The sequence below is a fragment of the Heptranchias perlo genome, chromosome 17, assembly GCF_035084215.1.
Source record: "Heptranchias perlo isolate sHepPer1 chromosome 17, sHepPer1.hap1, whole genome shotgun sequence".
Taxonomy (NCBI): Eukaryota; Metazoa; Chordata; class Chondrichthyes; order Hexanchiformes; family Hexanchidae; genus Heptranchias; species Heptranchias perlo.
The window spans coordinates 59,242,901-59,264,323 of NC_090341.1; the positions used below are offsets into that span (position 1 = coordinate 59,242,901).

Consider the following 21,423-nt stretch of genomic DNA (forward strand, 5'->3'; position numbering starts at 1 on the left):
CTGGTCCCTGTCTGTACCTGTGAACACTCCCTGGTCCCTGTCTGTACCTGTGAACACTCCCTGGTCCCTGTCTGTACCTGTGAACACTCCCTGGTCCCTGTCTGTATCTGTGAACACTCCCTGGTCCCTGTCTGTACCTGTGAACACTCCCTGGTCCCTGTCTGTATCTGTGAACACTCCCTGGTCCCTGTCGGTATCTGTGAACACTCCCTGGTCCCTGTCTGTACCTGTGAACACTCCCTGGTCCCTGTCTGTACTTGTGAACACTCCCTGGTCCCTGTCTGTATCTGTGAACACTCCCTGGTCCCTGTCTGTACCGGTGAACACTCCCTGGTCCCTGTCTGTATCTGTTAACACTCCCTGGTCTCTGTCTGTACTGGTGAACACTCCCTGGTCCCTGTCTGTATCTGTGAACACTCCCTGGTCCCTGTCTGTACCTGTGAACACTCCCTGGTCTCTGTCTGTACCTGTGAACACTCCCTGGTCTCTGTCTGTACCTGTGAACACTCCCTGGTCCCTGTCTGTACCTGTGAACACTCCCTGGTCCGTGTCTGTACCTGTGAACACTCCCTGGTCCCTGTCTGTACCTGTGAACACTCCCTGGTCCCTGTCTGTACCTGTGAACACTCCCTGGTCCGTGTCTGTACCTGTGAACACCCCCTGGTCTCTGTCTGTACCTGTGAACACTCCCTGGTCTCTGTCTGTACCTGTGAACACCCCCTGGTCTCTGTCTGTACCTGTGAACACCCCCTGGTCTCTGTCTGTACCTGTGAACACCACCTGGTCTCTGTCTATACCTGTGTACACTCGATGGTCCGTGTCTGTACCTGTGAACACTCCCTGGTCCGTGTCTGTACCTGTGAACATTCCCTGGTCTCTGTCTATACCTGTGTACACCCTCTGGTCTCTGTCTATACCTGTGAACACCCTCTGGTCTCTGTCTATACCTGTGTACACTCGATGGTCCTTGTCTGTACCTGTGAACACTCCCTGGTCCGTGTCTGTACCTGTGAACACTCCCTGGTCCCTGTCTGTACTTGTGAACACTCCCTGGTCTCTGTCTGTACCTGTGAACACTCCCTGGTCCCTGTCTGCACCTGTGAACACTCCCTGGTCCCTGTCTGTACTTGTGAACACTCCCTGGTCCCTGTCTGTACCTGTGAACACCCCCTGGTCCCTGTCTGTACCTGTGAACACTCCCTGGTCTCTGTCTGTACCTGTGAACACTCCCTGGTCCCTGTCTGTACCTGTGAACACTCCCTGGTCCGTGTCTGTACCTGTGAACACTCCCTGGTCCCTGTCTGTACCTGTGAACACTCCCTGGTCCGTGTCTGTACCTGTGAACACTCCCTGGTCCCTGTCTGTACCTGTGAACACTCCGTGGTCCCTGTCTGTACCTGTGAACACTCCCTGGTCCCTGTCTGTACCTGTGAACACTCCCTGGTCCCTGTCTGTACCTGTGAACACTCCCTGGTCCCTGTCTGTACCTGTGAACACTCCCTGGTCCCTGTCTGTACCTGTGAACACCCTCTGGTCTCTGTCTGTACCTATGAACACTCCCTGGTCCCTGTCTGTACCTGTGAACACCCTCTGGTCTCTGTCTGTACCTGTGAACACTCCCTGGTCTCTGCCTGTACCTGTGAACACTCCCTGGTCCCTGTCTGTACCTGTGAACACTCCCTGCTCCCTGTCTGTACCTGTGAACACTTCCTGGTTTCTGTCTGTACCTGTGAACACTCCCTGGTGTGTGTCTGTACCTGTGAACACTCCCTGGTGTGTGTCTGTACCTGTGAACACTCCCTGGTCCCTGTCTGTACCTGTGAACACTCCCTGGTCTGTGTCTGTACCTGTGAACACTCCCTGGTCACTGTCTGTACCTGTGAACACTCCCTGGTCCCTGTCTGTACCTGTGAACACTCCCTGGTCCCTGTCTGTACCTGTGAACACTCCCTGGTCTCTGTCTGTACCTGTGAACACTCCCTGGTCCGTGTCTGTACCTGTGAACACTCCCTGGTCTCTGTCTGTACCTGTGAACACTCCCTGGTCCCTGTCTGTACCTGTGAACACTCCCTGGTCTCTGTCTGTACCTGTGAACACTCCCTGGTCACTGTCTGTACCTGTGAACACTCCCTGGTCCCTGTCTGTACTACCTGTGAACACTCCCTGGTCACTGTCTGTACCTGTGAACACTCCCTGGTCCCTGTCTGTACCTGTGAACACTCCCTGGTCCCTGTCTGTACCTGTGAACACTCCCTGGTCTCTGTCTGTACCTGTGAACACTCCCTGGTCTCTGTCTGTACCTGTGAACACTCCCTGGTCTCTGTCTGTACCTGTGAACACTCCCTGGTCCGTGTCTGTACCTGTGAACACTCCCTGGTCTCTGTCTGTACCTGTGAACACTCCCTGGTCCCTGTCTGTACCTGTGAACACTCCCTGGTCTCTGTCTGTACCTGTGAACACTCCCTGGTCACTGTCTGTACCTGTGAACACTCCCTGGTCCCTGTCTGTACCTGTGAACACTTCCTGGTCCCTGTCTGTACCTGTGAACACTCCCTGGTCTGTGTCTGTACCTGTGAACACTCCCTGGTCCCTGTCTGTACCTGTGAACACTCCCTGGTCCCTGTCTGTACCTGTGAACACTTCCTGGTCCCTGTCTGTACCTGTGAACACTCCCTGGTCTGTGTCTGTACCTGTGAACACTCCCTGGTCCCTGTCTGTACCTGTGAACACTCCCTGGTCTCTGTCTGTACCTGTGAACACTCCCTGGTCCCTGTCTGTACCTGTGAACACTCCCTGGTGTGTCTGCACTTCCCACATATGTAGCTGGGAAATCTCTGGATCCAGGCCCAGAGATCAGTGGGATGTGAGACAGTGAGCAATATCTGGGGTAAACGACCCGTTTAACGGTGGGGGTCTCTCGTCCGCGACTCTCGTTGGGGTTGTAATATTGCACTCACCTGGTACGTCGTCATCACATACAGATAGGTGTCATCCCCAGGGTCAAAGTGCATGATGTGATGGACGGACTCTCCTGGTGCTACTGAAAGCAGTTCTCTGTTCCCAATGGACATGTCGTTCCGTAAATTTAGCTGGAAGGACAGAGTCAGACGGTGAGAGCAGGTAGTGTCAGTTGAGATATTGCTACCTGCCTCACTCAGTCTCAGTGAATGAGGACACCTTCTCATCTCACGATTGAATGGTCGATTCAATTAGAAAATCAATAAGGTGCCTTCAATATACAGTGAGAATCAGGAGCTGCCAAAATGGAGCAAGAGCCCAGACAGTGGTCACAACACGGAGATCAAAGGACCAGAGCCTGGTCACAACACGGAGATCAAAGGACCAGAGCCTGGTCACAACACGGAGATCAAAGGACCAGAGCCTGGTCACAACACGGAGATCAAAGGACCAGAGCCTGGTCACAACACGGAGATCAAAGGACCAGAGCCTGGTCACAACACGGAGATCAAAGGACCAGAGCCTGGTCACAACACGGAGATCAAAGGACCAGAGCCTGGTCACAACACGGAGATCAAAGGACCAGAGCCTGGTCACAACACGGAGATCAAAGGACCAGAGCCTGGTCACAACACGGAGATCAAAGGACCAGAGCCTGGTCACAACACGGAGATCAAAGGACCAGAGCCTGGTCACGACACGGAGAGAGCAAGAGCCTAGATCTGCAGGATATGGAGGAAAATCCCCACAATTCTTGCTGCCAGCGATTGGACGTTGGGGTCAATGTGTTCCCTCACATGTGCAGCTAACCCAGGTAACTGAGCCAGCAGGGCCTGTGGATCAACCCAACCAACAACCTGGCCAATTACTCAGCGTCTCACTGCTCCTGCCTTCTCTCAGGTGACGGTGTGAGACTGTGACCAGCTCAATATATGATCACAGGACCTCAAACATGGGGTGTTGATCAGATTCTTGTTTTTGCATTGAGAATGTATTACATTGAGGGTCACAATACAGGGGCAGCTGGGCTGGAAACAGTAGGAAAGGACAGGAGCTAATCAGGAAACAGAGACTGGGATTTTAAACAGTTGTAGATTGCAGGAGGAAGGGAACACTGAAGAAGGAAGTTTCAGGACCCTGGCGAAGAATAAATTTGACAATTAAACAATGCATCGAGTCCTGATCCTGGTGCTGGGAGGATGTATGGAGGAAGAAGTGCGTCCGACGGGGAATCTGGAGATAGAAAGGAGCACTGACTGTCGTCTCGTTGATAGAGAGAGAGGGAGACTGTGGAGAGGGAAAGGACAGAGTCTGGTCTAAGTGAGGCTCTGAGCTGTGTCACTTAGTCTGTAATCCAATCACACAGGATCCTGCTCTGTGCTGATCAGATAATGGGTTCCAGCTGCTGCCGACAGATAACAGCCTGGGAGAGAAAGTCAGCTCCTCCAAGCCCCTGCTATCTGAGAGAGAGGGTCACGAACGATTCCATCATTCAATCAGCAACATGTAACCAGACCCAGACCCAGACCCAGGGCGAAATTCACCTTGAACAGACACAGTATGAGGGGCTGGACAGTCAGTCTGTGCCCTCTGTGTCCGAGATTTTTGTGTAAGGAATCTTACAACACCAGGTTATAGTCCAACAGTTTTATTTGAAAATCACAAACTTTCGGAGATTATCTCCTTCGTCAGGTGACTATAACCTGGTGTTGTAGGATTCCTTACATTTGTCCACCCCAGTCCATCACCGGCATCTCCACATCAAGATTTGTGTCTATAAGCTGCAGAAGTGTACAATACCATCGATCCGTGGAGGGGAGGGAGTCTATATAAGAAGTTTAATGCCTGTTCCCATTCATTTACATCCATCTTAAGTTGCTAAAGATCTCCTTGTCCTGATTGAAAATTTAAGTAACTTGTATTTCTATAGTACTGTCAACAATCTCAGGATATCCCAAAGCGCTTTACAGCCAATGAAGTATTTTTTGAAGTGTAATCACTGTTGTAATGTAGGAAACGCGGCAGCCAATTAGCGCACAGCAAGATCCCACAAACAGCAATGATAATGACCAGATCATCTATTTCAGTGATGTTGGTTGAGGGATAAATATTGGCCCCAGGACACCGGGAGAACTCCCCCTGCTCTTCAAATAGTGCTGTGGGATCTTTTACGTCCACCTGAGAGGGTAAACGGGGCCTCGGTTTAACGTCTTTTCTGAAAGACGGCACCTCCGACAGTGCAGCACTCCCTCAGTACTGACACCGCGAGTGTCAGCCTGGATTTTTATGCTCGAGTCTCTGGAGTGGGGCCTGAACCCACGGCCTTCTGACTGAGGGGTGAGAGTGATACCCAGCGAGTCACAGCTGGCATTTATATCCTCCTCGAATACCAGCCTTACCAATCCAGCAGGCCCACAAAATTCAAACAGGGCGAATCAGCCAATGGGGAATATCAGCCCAGACAGGATGGAGCGATCTGGGCCTCAAGGGCTCAGACACCCAGCTGGTCACACTCCCCTCCCCTAAATCCACTCACAGGGCACAGGAGGCTGTGAAGCAAAGCAGGGGGCAGGGGGCAGGGGGCAGGCGGGCCCCCCACAGGGAGCGGAGAAAGGAGGCGAATGGAAGGTGAGTCACCCCAGGGGAGGCTTCAGGGGAGGTGGGAGCCGCTGGCCCTCCGAGCAGAGAGAGGGGGGGCGACAGAGAGAGGGGGGCGACAGAGAGAGGGGGGGCGACAGAGAGAGGGGGGGCGACAGAGAGAGGGGGGCGACAGAGAGAGGGGGGGCGACAGAGAGAGGGGGGCGACAGAGAGAGGGGGGCGACAGAGAGAGGGGGGGCGACAGAGAGAGGGGGGGCGACAGAGAGAGGGGGGCGACAGAGAGAGGGGGGGCGACAGAGAGAGGGGGGCGACAGAGAGAGGGGGGCGACAGAGAGAGGGGGGGCGACAGAGAGAGGGGGGGCGACAGAGAGAGGGGGGGCGACAGAGAGAGGGGGGGGCGACAGAGAGAGGGGGGGCGACAGAGAGAGGGGGGCGACAGAGAGAGGGGGGCGACAGAGAGAGGGGGGGCGACAGAGAGAGGGGGGGCGACAGAGAGAGGGGGGCGACAGAGAGAGGGGGGCGACAGAGAGAGGGGGGGCGACAGAGAGAGGGGGGGCGACAGAGAGAGGGGGGGCGACAGAGAGAGGGGGGGCGACAGAGAGAGGGGGGCGACAGAGAGAGGGGGGGCGACAGAGAGAGGGGGGCGACAGAGAGAGGGGGGGCGACAGAGAGAGGGGGGGCGACAGAGAGAGGGGGGGCGACAGAGAGAGGGGGGCGACAGAGAGAGGGGGGCGACAGAGAGAGGGGGGGCGACAGAGAGAGGGGGGCGACAGAGAGAGGGGGGGCGACAGAGAGAGGGGGGCGACAGAGAGAGGGGGGGCGACAGAGAGAGGGGGGGCGACAGAGAGAGGGGGGCGACAGAGAGAGGGGGGCGACAGAGAGAGGGGGGCGACAGAGAGAGGGGGGCGACAGAGAGAGGGGGGCGACAGAGGGAGGGGGGCGACAGAGAGAGGGGGGGCGACAGAGAGAGGGGGGCGACAGAGAGAGGGGGGGCGACAGAGGGAGGGGGGCGACAGAGAGAGGGGGGGCGACAGAGAGAGGGGGGCGACAGAGGGAGGGGGGCGACAGAGAGAGAGAGAGAGGGGGAGAGGGAACAGAGAGAGGGGGGGGGGAGAGGGAACAGAGAGAGAGGGAGAGAGGGGGAGAGGGAACAGAGAGAGAGGGAGAGGGGGGGAGAGGGAACAGAGAGAGAGAGAGAGGGGGAGAGGGAACAGAGAGAGAGAGAGAGAGGGGGGGAGAGGGAACAGAGAGAGAGAGAGAGGGGGAGAGGGAACAGAGAGAGAGGGGGGGGGAGAGGGAACAGAGAGAGAGGGAGAGAGGGGGAGAGGGAACAGAGAGAGAGGGAGAGAGGGGGAGAGGGAACAGAGAGAGAGAGAGAGGGAGAGAGGGAACAGAGAGAGAGAGAGAGAGAGAGAGGGAACAGAGAGAGAGAGAGAGAGAGAGAGGGAGAGGGAACAGAGAGAGAGAGAGAGGGGGGGGGGGAGAGGGAACATCTCAGGCACAAGGCCAGTGACGGTACCTTCAGTAACTGCCCGCTGGCCGTGCCCAGGAACACCACTGTGTGATTATTTACACTCGACACTGCCACCGAGCTCAGGCCTCTCTCAACCAAGATCGGACTCGCTTTCATCGGGCTCTTAATGGCCAGAGGATGCTGCAGGTGGGCAGCTCCGCAGTCCAGCTGTTCCTTCTGCAGCTGCAAAAAGAAGTGAAATGGCTGTTAGTCCACACCCAGGCCCCACCCCTGCCCAACACCCAGGCACTGCCACCATTCCCAGGCCCCACACCCACTCGCATACCGAGACCCCGTCCTCACTCCCAGGCCCCAAACCCACTCCCAGGCCCCACACAGAGACCCTGCCCCCGCCCCACAGAGACCCTGCCCCACAGAGACCCCGCCCCACACAGAGACCCTGCCCCCGCCCCACAGAGACCCCGCCCCCGCCCCACAGAGACCCCGCCCCACACAGAGACCCCGCCCCCGCCCCACACAGAGACCCTGCCCCCGCCCCACAGAGACCCCGCCCCACACAGAGACCCTGCCCCCCGCCCCACAGAGACCCCACCCCACACAGAGACCCCGCCCCCCGCCCCCACACAGAGACCCCGCCCCCGCCCCACACAGAGACCCCGCCCCACACAGAGACCTCGCCCCCGCCCCACACAGAGACCCCGCCCCCCGCCCCACACAGAGACCCTGCCCCCGCCCCACAGAGACCCCGCCCCACACAGAGAACCCCGCCTCCGCCCCACACAGAGACCCCGCCCCACACAGAGACCCACCCCGCCCCGCCCCACACAGAGACCCTGCCCCCGCCCCACAGAGACCCCGCCCCACACAGAGACCCTGCCCCCGCCCCACAGAGACCCCGCCCCACACAGAGCCCCCACCCCACACAGAGACCCCGCCCCTGCCCCATAGAGACCCCGCCCCTGCCCCATACAGAGACCCTGCCCCCGCCCCACAGAGACCCCGCCCCACACAGAGACCCTGCCCCCGCCCCACACAGAGACCCTGCCCCCGCCCCACAGAGACCCCGCCCCACACAGAGACCCCGCCCCCCGCCCCACACAGAGACCCTGCCCCCGCCCCACAGAGACCCCGCCCCACACAGAGACCCTGCCCCCGCCCCACAGAGACCCCGCCCCACACAGAGACCCCGCCCCCGCCCCACACAGAGACCCCGCCCCCGCCCCACACAGAGACCCCGCCCCGCACAGAGACCCCGCCCCCGCCCCACACAGAGACCCCGCCCCCGCCCCACACAGAGACCCTGCCCCGCCCCACAGAGACCCCCGCCCCACACAGAGACCCCGCCTCCGCCCCACACAGAGACCCCGCCCCACACAGAGACCCACCCCGCCCCGCCCCACACAGAGACCCTGCCCCCGCCCCACAGAGACCCCGCCCCACACAGAGACCCTGCCCCCCGCCCCACAGAGACCCCGCCCCACACAGAGCCCCCACCCCACACAGAGACCCCGCCCCTGCCCCATAGAGACCCCGCCCCTGCCCCATACAGAGACCCTGCCCCCGCCCCACAGAGACCCCGCCCCACACAGAGACCCCGCCCCACACAGAGACCCCGCCCCCGCCCCACACAGAGACCCTGCCCCCGCCCCACAAAGGCCCCGCCCCACACAGAGACCCCGCCCCTGCCCCACAGAGACCCGCCCCGCCCCACACAGAGACCCCGCCCCACACAGAGACCATGCCTCCACCCCACACAGAGACCCGCCCCTGCCCCATACAGAGACCCCGCCCCCACCCCATACAGAGACCCCGCCCCCACCCCATACAGAGACCCCGCCCCCGCCCCACACAGAGACCCCGCCCCCACCCCATACAGAGACCCCGCCCCCGCCCCACACAGAGACCCCGCCCCCGCCCCACACAGAGACCCCGCCCCCGCCCCACACAGAGACCCCGCCCCCGCCCCATACAGAGACCCCGCCCCCGCCCCACACAGAGACCCCGCCCCCGCCCCATACAGAGACCCCGCCCCCGCCCCATACAGAGACCCCGCCCCCGCCCCATACAGAGACCCCGCCCCTGCCCCATACAGAGACCCCGCCCCCGCCCCATACAGAGACCCCGCCCCTGCCCCATACAGAGACCACGCACCGCCCCACACCCAGACCCCGCCCCCACTCCCAAGTCCCACCCCCGTCCCACTCCCTGGCCTCATGATATTGCCATCACCCGTGATCTCGTCACACTGAACAAACTTTCTGCTGTAATGTCCCAGGTGCTGATGTGTCCTTTACACCACAGCCATCCCAAGAACACAACCCAATGAAAATGCATCTTACAAAGCACCCATCTCTTGATTCTGACTCGCTCTCTAAGGTATCTGTCCCACTCTCTCGGGCAGGAGATGGCAGGGGTGGGGAGGGGGTCATCTCCCAGATATTTATCAATTTTGCTCTCAAACCAGTGCCTGAGAAGCCCCTGAGCCCGGCTCTGAGCGGCTCTCCCTCCACTTTCCTTTCTTATCTTCCTCCTTTTTCCACTTACATTCTTCCCTCTTGCTCTGTTGATGAGATTGGCAGCCCCTCATCCCTGACGCTATGCTGTACCTCTATTCCCCTCCTCTGCTGACCAAGCTGGGACTCAGGGTCACCTCCTCTCCGATAGACAAAGAGGCAACTCCATGAGGAGCTAGTTCCCTCCACAGAGAGTTCATCTCCACAAGAATGTGCATAATATCCCACTCCAGTCCTTGAAAAGGGACCTGAGCATGTTTTGGAACACACTGCCTGTTGTGTGGTTGTGAAGTTAGTTAGTTTAGGCTGTGGTGAATCCTGGTTAACCACGACCTCCTGGAGCGTTGCTCAATTGCCTTTGGGAGTCGGGGAACAATTCCCACAGATTTTCCTGAAATGGTTGCAGTTTTTTTTTGCTTCTGGGAGGAGACAGTCTCACTGGGGGTTGGGTGTTCTGTGTGTGAGGTATACCGGTTAATGGAGGACCGAGGTACACCGTCCGTGTGTGAGGTATACCGGTTAATGGAGGACCGAGGTACACCGTCCGTGTGTGAGGTATACCGGTTAATGGAGGACCGAGGTACACCGTCCGTGTGTGAGGTATACCGGTTAATGGAGGACCGAGGTACACCGTCCGTGTGTGAGGTATACCGGTTAATGGAGGACCGAGGTACACCGTCCGTGTGTGAGGTATACCGGTTAAAGGAGGGTCGGGGTTTACAGGCCCCATGGTCGTTCTTTGCCCTTCGTTTGGTGTAATCTAATACTTTCTGGTTGATTACTATAAGATCACTGCTGCTGTTTTATTGTAACCCCACTGTGCACACAAGGGCACTCACACATTCCCTGATCAGCCTGGCAATGTAATACATCAGCCTTGTTCTATATAATATCAGCCTTGAACTGTAATACATCAGCCTTGTACTGTATATCAGCCTTGTACTGTAACACTTTAGTCTTGTACTGTAATACTTCAGCCTTGTACTGTATATTATCAGCCTTGTACTGTAATACTTCAGCCTTGTACTGTAACACTTCAGCCTTGTACTGTAACACTTCAGCCTTGTACTGTAACACTTTAGGCTTGTACTGTAACACTTCAGCCTTGTACTGTAATACTTCAGCCTTGTACTGTAACACTTCAGCTTTGTACTGTAATACTTCAGCCTTGTACTGTAACACTTTAGGCTTGTACTGTAATACTTCAGCCTTGTACTGTAACACTTTAGTCTTGTACTGTAATACTTCAGCCTTTACTGTATATTATCAGCCTTGTACTGTAATACTTCAGCCTTGTACTGCAATACTTCAGCCTTGTACTGTAATACTTCAGCCTTGTACTGTAATACTTCAGCCTTGTACTGTATAATGCTGACGTTATTGAAATCAGTGTTGAGTCTGGGAGGTTGTAAAGTGCCTAATTGAAAGATGAGGTTCTGTTCCTCGAGCTTCATTGGAACAGTGTAAGAGGCCGAGGACAGAGAGGTCAGAGTGGGAGTGGGACAGGGAATTAAAATGACAAGCGACCGGCAGGTCAGGGTCACACTTGTGGACAGAGCGGAGGTGTTCAGTAAAGCGTTTGGTCTCCCCAATGGAGAGGAGACCATTGCTCACATTGCCATTTTAATTCCCCGTCTCACTCCCTCCTGGACTCAACATTGATTTTAATAACTTCAGATCCCAGTTTTTCGGTCAGCAGGTGCTGGTAATAGTTCTGCTGCTGTCATTTACAGCTACTCCTGATCAATCTTTCATTTCTGAACCTGTCCCATTCCCCCCCTCCGTGCCTTGCACCATCATCCCTATCGTTATTTAATCACTCCTGCCCTCCACCCTCTCACAGACCCTCCCTTTTGTCCTTCCCTCCCCCCCACTTTCCCTGGCTCTGCTTAAAAACTTTAACTCTTTAACATCTTCCAGTTCTGACGAAAGGTCTTCGACCTGAGACATTAACTCTGTTTCTTTCTCCACAGACGCTGCCTCACTCGCTGAGCTTTTCCAGCATTTTCTGTTTTTAGTTCAGATTTCCAGCATCCACAGTATTTTGCTTTTAATAGTTACACTTAACCCTCGCACCGTAACTCTTCGCCCTCGCACCGTAACCCTTCGCCCTCGCACCGTAACTCTTCGCCCTCGCACCGTAACCCTTAACCCTCGCACCGTAACCCTTCGCCCTCGCACCGTAACTCTTCGCCCTCGCACCGTAACCCTTCGCCCTCGCACCGTAACTCTTCGCCCTCGCACCGTAACCCTTCGCCCTCGCACCGTAACCCTTCGCCCTCGCACCGTAACTCTTCGCCCTCGCACCGTAACTCTTCGCCCTCGCACCGTAACGCTTCGCCCTCGCACCGTAACCCTTCGCCCTCGCACCGTAACCCTTCCCCCTCGCACCGTAACCCTTCGCCCTCGCACCGTAACCCTTCGCCCTCGCACCGTAACCCTTCGCCCTCGCACCGTAACCCTTCGCCCTCGCACCGTAACCCTTCGCCCTCGCACCGTAACCCTTCGCCCTCGCACCGTAACCCTTCCCCCTCGCACCGTAACCCTTCGCCCTCGCACCGTAACCCTTCGCCCTCGCACCGTAACTCTTCGCCCTCGCACCGTAACCCTTCGCCCTCGCACCGTAACCCTTCGCCCTCGCACCGTAACCCTTCGCCCTCGCACCGTAACCCTTCGCCCTCGCACCGTAACTCTTCGCCCTCGCACCGTAACTCTTCGCCCTCGCACCGTAACCCTTCCCCCTCGCACCGTAACCCTTCGCCCTCGCACCGTAACCCTTCGCCCTCGCACCGTAACCCTTCGCCCTCGCACCGTAACCCTTCCCCCTCGCACCGTAACCCTTCGCCCTCGCACCGTAACCCTTCGGCCTCCAACCGTAACGCTTCGCCCTCGCACCGTAACCCTTCGCCCTCGCACCGTAACCCTTCGCCCTCGCACCGTAACCCTTCGGCCTCGCACCGTAACCCTTGGCCCTCGCACCGTAACGCTTCGCCCTCGCACCGTAACGCTTCGCCCTCGCACCGTAACCCTTCGCCCTCGCACCGTAACCCTTCGCCCTCACACCGTAACCCTTCGCCCTCGCACCGGAACGCTTCGCCCTCGCACCGTAACGCTTCGCCCTCGCACCGTAACCCTTCGCCCTCGCACCGTAACCCTTCGCCCTCGCACCGTAACCCTTCGCCCTCGCACCAAACCCTTCGCCCTCGCACCGTAACGCTTCGCCCTCGCACCGTAACCCTTCGCCCTCGCACCGTAACCCTTCGCCCTCGCACCGTAACTCTTCGCCCTCGCACCGTAACGCTTCGCCCTCGCACCGTAACCCTTCGCCCTCGCACCGTAACCCTTCGCCCTCGCACCGTGACCCTTCGCCCTCGCACCGTAACGCTTCAGACTCGCAACGTAACCCTTCGCCCTCGCACCGTAACCCTTCGCCCTCGCACCGTAACGCTTCAGACTCGCACCGTAACCCTTCGCCCTCGCACCGTAACCCTTCGCCCTCGCACCGTAACCCTTCGCCCTCGCACCGTAACGCTTCAGACTCGCACCGTAACCCTTCGCCCTCGCACCGTAACCCTTCGCCCTCGCACCGTAACCCTTCGCCCTCGCACCGTAACACTTCGCCCTCGCACCGTAACCCTTCGCCCTCGCACCGTAACCCTTCGCCCTCGCACCGTAACCCTTCGCCCTCGCACCGTAACCCTTCGCCCTCGCACCGTAACCCTTCGCCCTCGCACCGTAACGCTTCAGACTCGCACCGTAACCCTTCGCCCTCGCACCGTAACTCTTCGCCCTCGCACCGTAACCCTTCGCCCTCGCACCGTAAGCTTTCGCCCTCGCACCGTAACCCTTCGCCCTCGCACCGTAAACCTTCGCCCTCGCACCGTAAACCTTCGCCCTCGCACCGTAACCCTTCGCCCTCGCACCGTAACCCTTCGCCCTCGCACCGTAACACTTCGCCCTCGCACCGTAACCCTTCGCCCTCGCACCGTAACCCTTCGCCCTCGCACCGTAACCCTTCGCCCTCGCAACGTAACGCTTCAGACTCGCACCGTAACCCTTCGCCCTCGCACCGTAACCCTTCGCCCTCGCACCGTAACCCTTCCCCCTCGCACCGTAACCCTTCGCCCTCGCACCGTAACCCTTCGCCCTCGCACCGTAACCCTTCGCCCTCGCACCGTAACCCTTCGCCCTCGCACCGTAACGCTTCGCCCACGCACCGTATCCCTTCGCCCTCGCACCGTAACACTTCGCCCTCGCACCGTAACCCTTAGCCCTCGCACCGTAACGCTTCGCCCTCGCACCGTAACCCTTCGCCCTCGCACCGTAACACTTCGCCCTCGCACCGTAACCCTTCGCCCTCGCACCGTAACCCTTCGCCCTCGCACCGTAACCCTTCCCCCTCGCACCGTAACCCTTCGCCCTCGCACCGTAACCCTTCGCCCTCGCACCGTAACCCTTCGCCCTCGCACCGTAACCCTTCGCCCTCGCACCGTAACCCTTCGCCCTCGCACCGTAACGCTTCAGACTCGCAACGTAACCCTTCGCCCTCGCACCGTAACCCTTCGCCCTCGCACCGTAACGCTTCAGACTCGCACCGTAACCCTTCGCCCTCGCACCGTAACCCTTCGCCCTCGCACCGTAACGCTTCAGACTCGCACCGTAACCCTTCGCCCTCGCACCGTAACCCTTCGCCCTCGCACCGTAACCCTTCGCCCTCGCACCGTAACCCTTCGCCCTCGCACCGTAACACTTCGCCCTCGCACCGTAACCCTTCGCCCTCGCACCGTAACCCTTCGCCCTCGCACCGTAACCCTTGGCCCTCGCACCGTAACCCTTCGCCCTCGCACCGTAACCCTTCGCCCTCGCACCGTAACCCTTCGCCCTCGCACCGTAACCCTTCGCCCTCGCACCGTAACGCTTCAGACTCGCACCGTAACCCTTCGCCCTCGCACCGTAACTCTTCGCCCTCGCACCGTAACCCTTCGCCCTCGCACCGTAAGCTTTCGCCCTCGCACCGTAACCCTTCGCCCTCGCACCGTAACCCTTCGCCCTCGCACCGTAACCCTTCGCCCTCGCACCGTAACACTTCGCCCTCGCACCGTAACCCTTCGCCCTCGCACCGTAACCCTTCGCCCTCGCACCGTAACCCTTCGCCCTCGCACCGTAACCCTTCGCCCTCGCAACGTAACGCTTCAGACTCGCACCGTAACCCTTCGCCCTCGCACCGTAACCCTTCGCCCTCGCACCGTAACCCTTCGCCCTCGCACCGTAACCCTTCCCCCTCGCACCGTAACCCTTCGCCCTCGCACCGTAACCCTTCGCCCTCGCACCGTAACCCTTCGCCCTCGCACCGTAACGCTTCGCCCACGCACCGTATCCCTTCGCCCTCGCACCGTAACACTTCGCCCTCGCACCGTAACCCTTCGCCCTCGCACCGTAACGCTTCGCCCTCGCACCGTAACCCTTCGCCCTCGCACCGTAACACTTCGCCCTCGCACCGTAACCCTTCGCCCTCGCACCGTAACCCTTCCCCCTCGCACCGTAACCCTTCGCCCTCGCACCGTAACCCTTCGCCCTCGCACCGTAACCCTTCGCCCTCGCACCGTAACCCTTCGCCCTCGCACCGTAACGCTTCGCCCTCGCACCGTAACCCTTCGCCCTCGCACCGTAACCCTTCGCCCTCGCACCGTAACCCTTCGCCCTCGCACCGTAACCCTTCGCCCTCGCACCGTAACCCTTCGCCCTCGCACCGTAACCCTTCGCCCTCGCACCGTAACCCTTCGCCCTCGCACCTTAACACTTCGCCCTCGCGCCGTAACCCTTCGCCCTCGCGCCGTAACCCTTCGCCCTCGCGCCGTAACCCTTCGCCCTCGCGCCGTAACCCTTCGCCCTCGCGCCGTAACCCTTCGCCCTCGCGCCGTAACCCTTCGCCCTCGCACCGTAACCCTTCGCCCTCGCACCGTAACTCTTCGCCCTCGCACCGTAACCCTTCGCCCTCGCACCGGAACACTTCGCCCTCGCACCGGAACACTTCGCCCTCGCACCGTAACCCTTCGCCCTCGCACCGTAACCCTTCGCCCTCGCACCGGAACACTTCGCCCTCGCACCGTAACCCTTCGCCCTCGCACCGTAACCCTTCGCCCTCGCACCGTAACCCTTCCCCCTCGCACCGTAACCCTTCGCCCTCGCACCGTAACCCTTCAGCCCTCGCACCGTAACCCTTCGCCCTCGCACCGTAACCCTTCAGCCTGGCATAGTTACACTTCAGGCTTGTACTGTAATAAAACAGCTTTGCACTGTAATACTTCAGTCTGGCAATGTCACATAGGGAGAGAGCTGTATATACTGAACAGTGTGTTACACAGGGGGAGCTGTATATAGTGAACAGTGTGTTACACAGGGGGAGCTGTATATAGTGAACAGTGCGTTGCACAGGGAGAGCTGTATATACTGAACAGTGTGTTACACAGGGAGAGAGCTGTATATAGTGAACAGTGTGTTACACAGGGAGAGAGCTGTATATACTGAACAGTGTGTTACACAGGGGGAGCTGTATATACTGAACAGTGTGTTACACAGGGAGAGCTGTATATAGTGAACAGTGTGTTCCACAGGGGGAGCTGTATATACTGAACAGTGTGTTACACAGGGGGAGCTGTATATACTGAACAGTGTGTTACACAGGGGGAGCTGTATATACTGAACAGTGTGTTACACAGGGGGAGCTGTATATAGTGAACAGTGTGTTACACAGGGGGAGCTGTATATACTGAACAGTGCGTTGCACAGGGAGTGCTGTATATACTGAACAGTGTGTTACATAGGGAGAGAGCTGTATATACTGAACAGTGTGTTACATAGGGAGAGAGCTGTATATACTGAACAGTGTGTTACACAGGGGGAGCTGTATATAGTGAACAGTGTGTTACACAGGGGGAGCTGTATATAGTGAACAGTGCGTTGCACAGGGAGTGCTGTATATACTGAACAGTGTGTTACACAGGGAGAGAGCTGTATATAGTGAACAGTGTGTTACACAGGGAGAGAGCTGTATATACTGAACAGTGTGTTACACAGGGAGAGAGCTGTATATACTGAACAGTGTGTTACACAGGGAGAGAGCTGTATATACTGAACAGTGTTTTACACAGGGAGAGCTGTATATAGTGAACAGTGTGTTACACAGGGGGAGCTGTAAATAGTGAACAGTGCGTTGCACAGGAATGCTGTATATACTGAACAGTGTGTTACATAGGGAGAGAGCTGTATATACTGAACAGTGTGTTACACAGGGAGAGAGCTGTATATACTGAACAGTGTGTTACACAGGGGGAGCTGTACATAGTGAACAGTGTGTTACACAGGGGGAGCTGTATATAGTGAACAGTGCGTTGCACAGGGAGTGCTGTATATACTGAACAGTGTGTTACACAGGGAGAGAGCTGTATATAGTGAACAGTGTGTTACACAGGGAGAGAGCTGTATATACTGAACAGTGTGTTACACAGGGGGAGCTGTATATAGTGAACAGTGTGTTACACAGGGGGAGCTGTATATAGTGAACAGTGCGTTGCACAGGGAGTGCTGTATATACTGAACAGTGTGTTACACAGGGAGAGAGCTGTATATAGTGAACAGTGTGTTACACAGGGAGAGAGCTGTATATACTGAACAGTGTGTTACACAGGGAGAGAGCTGTATATACTGAACAGTGTGTTACACAGGGAGAGAGCTGTATATACTGAACAGTGTTTTACACAGGGAGAGCTGTATATAGTGAACAGTGTGTTACACAGGGGGAGCTGTATATAGTGAACAGTGCGTTGCACAGGGAGTGCTGTATATACTGAACAGTGTGTTACACAGGGAGAGAGCTGTATATAGTGAACAGTGTGTTACACAGGGAGAGAGCTGTATATACTGAACAGTGTGTTACACAGGGAGAGAGCTGTATATACTGAACAGTGTGTTAAACAGGGAGAGAGCTGTATATAGTGAACAGTGTGTTACACAGGGAGAGAGCTGTATATACTGAACAGTGTGTTACACAGGGAGAGCTGTATATACTGAACAGTGTGTTACACAGGGAGAGAGCTGTATATACTGAACAGTGTGTTACACAGGGAGAGCTGTATATACTGAACAGTGTGTTACACAGGGAGAGAGCTGTATTTACTGAACAGTGTGTTACACAGGGAGAGAGCTGTATTTACTGAACAGTGTGTTACACAGGGAGAGCTGTATATACTGAACAGTGTGTTACACAGGGAGAGAGCTGTATATACTGAACAGTGTGTTACACAGGGAGAGAGCTGTATATACTGAACAGTGTGTTACACAGGGAGAGAGCTGTATATACTGAACAGTGTGTTACACAGGGAGAGCTGTATATACTGAACAGTGTGTTACACAGGGAGAGAGCTGTATTTACTGAACAGTGTGTTACACAGGGAGAGAGCTGTATATACTGAACAGTGTTTTACACAGGGAGAGCTGTATATAGTGAACAGTGTGTTACACAGGGGGAGCTGTATATAGTGAACAGTGCGTTGCACAGGGAGTGCTGTATATACTGAACAGTGTGTTACACAGGGAGAGAGCTGTATATAGTGAACAGTGTGTTACACAGGGGGAGCTGTATATACTGAACAGTGTGTTACACAGGGAGAGAGCTGTATATACTGAACAGTGTGTTACACAGGGAGAGCTGTATATACTGAACAGTGTGTTACACAGGGAGAGAGCTGTATTTACTGAACAGTGTGTTACACAGGGAGAGAGCTGTATATACTGAACAGTGTTTTACACAGGGAGAGCTGTATATAGTGAACAGTGTGTTACACAGGGGGAGCTGTATATAGTGAACAGTGCGTTGCACAGGGAGTGCTGTATATACTGAACAGTGTGTTACACAGGGAGAGAGCTGTATATAGTGAACAGTGTGTTACACAGGGGGAGCTGTATATAGTGAACAGTGTGTTACACAGGGGGAGCTGTATATAGTGAACAGTGTGTTACACAGGGAGAGAGCTATATATAGTGAACAGTGTGTTACACAGGGGGAGCTGTATATAGTGAACAGTGTGTTACACAGGGAGAGAGCTATATATAGTGAACAGTGTGTTACACAGGGGGAGCTGTATATAGTGAACAGTGTGTTACACAGGGGGAGCTATATATAGTGAACAGTGTGTTACACAGGGGGGGCTATATATAGTGAACAGTGTGTTACACAGGGAGAGAGCTATATATAGTGAACAGTGTGTTACACAGGGGGGGGCTATATATAGTGAACAGTGTGTTACATAGGGAGAGCTGTTTCTACTGAACTCCATCACACAATGAGGGAGTGTTGGTGCTGTTGATGACAGGGATCTTTACTAAACATTGGAACTCGTGCATTTAAATCTCTGAACACCGCACATAATTTAACAGGAAGCTGGAAGCAGAGAGTTTTATTCAGTGTTGCTTACCGATAATGGCAGGAAGTGAGTTAGACTGGAAGGCGCTGTTTTCCTCCTGTCAATCTGCTAATCAGGACGTATGGTGTGACAGGGAGCAGCCTGTGTGTGAATGGTGGTTCTCTCACTGTGATATCCTGCACTTTCATTCCCTCGCCCCCGCTGGCCCCACAACCCCCCAGCTCCAATCAGCCAGAGGAATATTGGGTCGGGAGGAAGCATCCAGGAAACAGAAGTAGGAAATGGAGGAGAAGACAATGCTTGGCACAGGGAACGAGAGCCATGATCTCAGCTTCCTCCTGTCATCCAGCTTAACCTGCTGCACTCCACGGAGGGCCCACACTGCACAACAGGACATGAGAAACTCCCAGGGCAGGTACAGCATGGGTTAGATACTGAGTAAAGTCCCCTCTACACTGTCCCATCAAACACTCCCAGGGCAGGTACAGCATGGGTTAGATACTGAGTAAAGTCACCTCTACACTGTCCCATCAAACACTCCCAGGGCAGGTACAGCACGGGTTAGATACAGAGTAAAGCTCCCTCTACACTGTCCCATCAAACACTCCCAGGGCAGGTACAGCACGGGTTAGATACTGAGTAAAGCTCGCTCTACACTGTCCCATCAAACACTCCCAGGGCAGGTACAGCACGGGGTTAGATACAGAGTAAAGCTCCCTCTACACTGTCCCATCAAACACTCCCAGGGCAGGTACAGCACGGGTTAGATACAGAGTAAAGCTCCCTCTATACTGTCCCATCAAACACTCCCAGGGCAGGTACAGCACAGGTTAGATACTGAGTAAAGCTCCCTCTACACTGTCCCATCAAACACTCCCAGGGCAGGTACAGCACGAGTTAGATACAGAGTAAAGCTCCCTCTATACTGTCCCATCAAACAATCCCAGGGCGGGTACAGCACGAGTTAGATACAGAGTAAAGTCACCTCTACACTGTCCCATCAAACACTCCCAGGGCAGTTACAGCACGGGTTAGATACAGAGTAAAGCTCCCTCTACACTGTCCCATCAAACACTCCCAGGGCAGGTACAGCACGGGTTAGATACAGAGTAAAGCTCCCTCTACACTGTCCCATCAAACACTCCCAGGGCAGGTACAGCACAGGTTAGATACTGAGTAAAGTCACCTCTACACTGTCCCATCAAACACTCCCAGGGCAGGTACAGCATGGGTTAGATACAGAGTAAAGCTCCCTCTACACTGTCCCATCAAACACTCCCAGGACAGGTACAGCACGAGTTAGATACAGAGTAAAGCTCCCTCTACACTATCCCATCAAACACTCCCAGGGCAGGTACAGCATGGGTTAGATACAGAGTAAAGCTCCCTCTACACTGTCCCATCAAACACTCCCAGGGCGGGTACAGCATGGGTTAATCTGTTTTAGTGATGTTGGCTGACGATAAATATTGGCCAGGACACTTGGAGAACTCCCCTGCTCTTCTTCAAAAAGTTCTGTGGGGTCTTTTACTGAAAGGGCAGACAGTTCCTCTGTTTAGCATCTCATCCAGGGGAGCTCCAGCCACACTGGACTGTCAGCCTCGACGATATGCTCGAGTCTCTGAGTGGGGGCTTCACCCCACAACGTTCGGACTCCGAGGTGTGAGTGCTACCACTCAGGCACGGCTGACAGATGGGAGCCATTAGCAAATATATTGCAAACTGTCCTCAGAACAAAGTTGTGACGCAGATAATGCGTCACGATAAGGATAAGGAATCACTTGTGTACACAGTTGGATAAGTGCGGGGGCAGTACGTTCGGCCAGGCTGATATCTCCCTGAATGCTCCTATTTCTGGGATTGGGCTTTGGGAGTTTAAAATTCCATCCTGTTGCTTTCCAAAGATGGAAATATTTTCTCAGAGTTTTTATTGGTCAGCTTCCAAAACTAAAATGAAACTCTGATTCAGTCCTATTCCTAAATGCCTTCCTATTAACCCTTTGTGGAGATGCTACAACCACTCAGCCCAGTTAGTTCAGGGTTAAGTCATCAAATCAGGAGCGTTCTGGGAACATAGAACTGGAAATGAAACCAAAGAGGCACCAGTACGACTCCACTGCAACAGGAGGGCAGCCACTTTTGGAGACAAGTCGCTTTTGTGTGGAGCTCTGCAGCCTGCTCTGAGTGAAGGCCCGGGACTTTGACCTCAAAAACCAAGCACCAAATGAGGTATCTCCTTGATACAGTGCAATTTATATCATCTTTAACTGCAAATCCTGCAACAGCAGCGGCAAGCTACAGTAATATCAACAGTGATGGACTACTGCCAGAGCACGGGCCCGCTGCCAGAGCACAGATAGAATAAGGAGGACATGGCATCTGCCCCAATAGGTGAATGGAGACAATCCCAGCAGCACATGATGCAAAGTAGAGCTGACAGCAGCTGTTGCCCCTTCC

The 21,423-nt window shown here is 56.0% G+C and overlaps 1 protein-coding gene across 1 annotated transcript in view; it reads right to left on the reverse strand.

Annotated features, from left to right (window-relative positions):
• The window catches only part of LOC137334333 (plexin-D1-like), a 231,883-nt gene that overhangs the window by 203,847 nt on the left and 6,613 nt on the right, over positions 1 to 21,423 (reverse strand). The window contains 2 exon segments of the mRNA XM_067999033.1: positions 2,958 to 3,089; positions 7,077 to 7,253. Of these exon segments, the coding sequence (XP_067855134.1) occupies positions 2,958 to 3,089; positions 7,077 to 7,253 (309 nt within the window).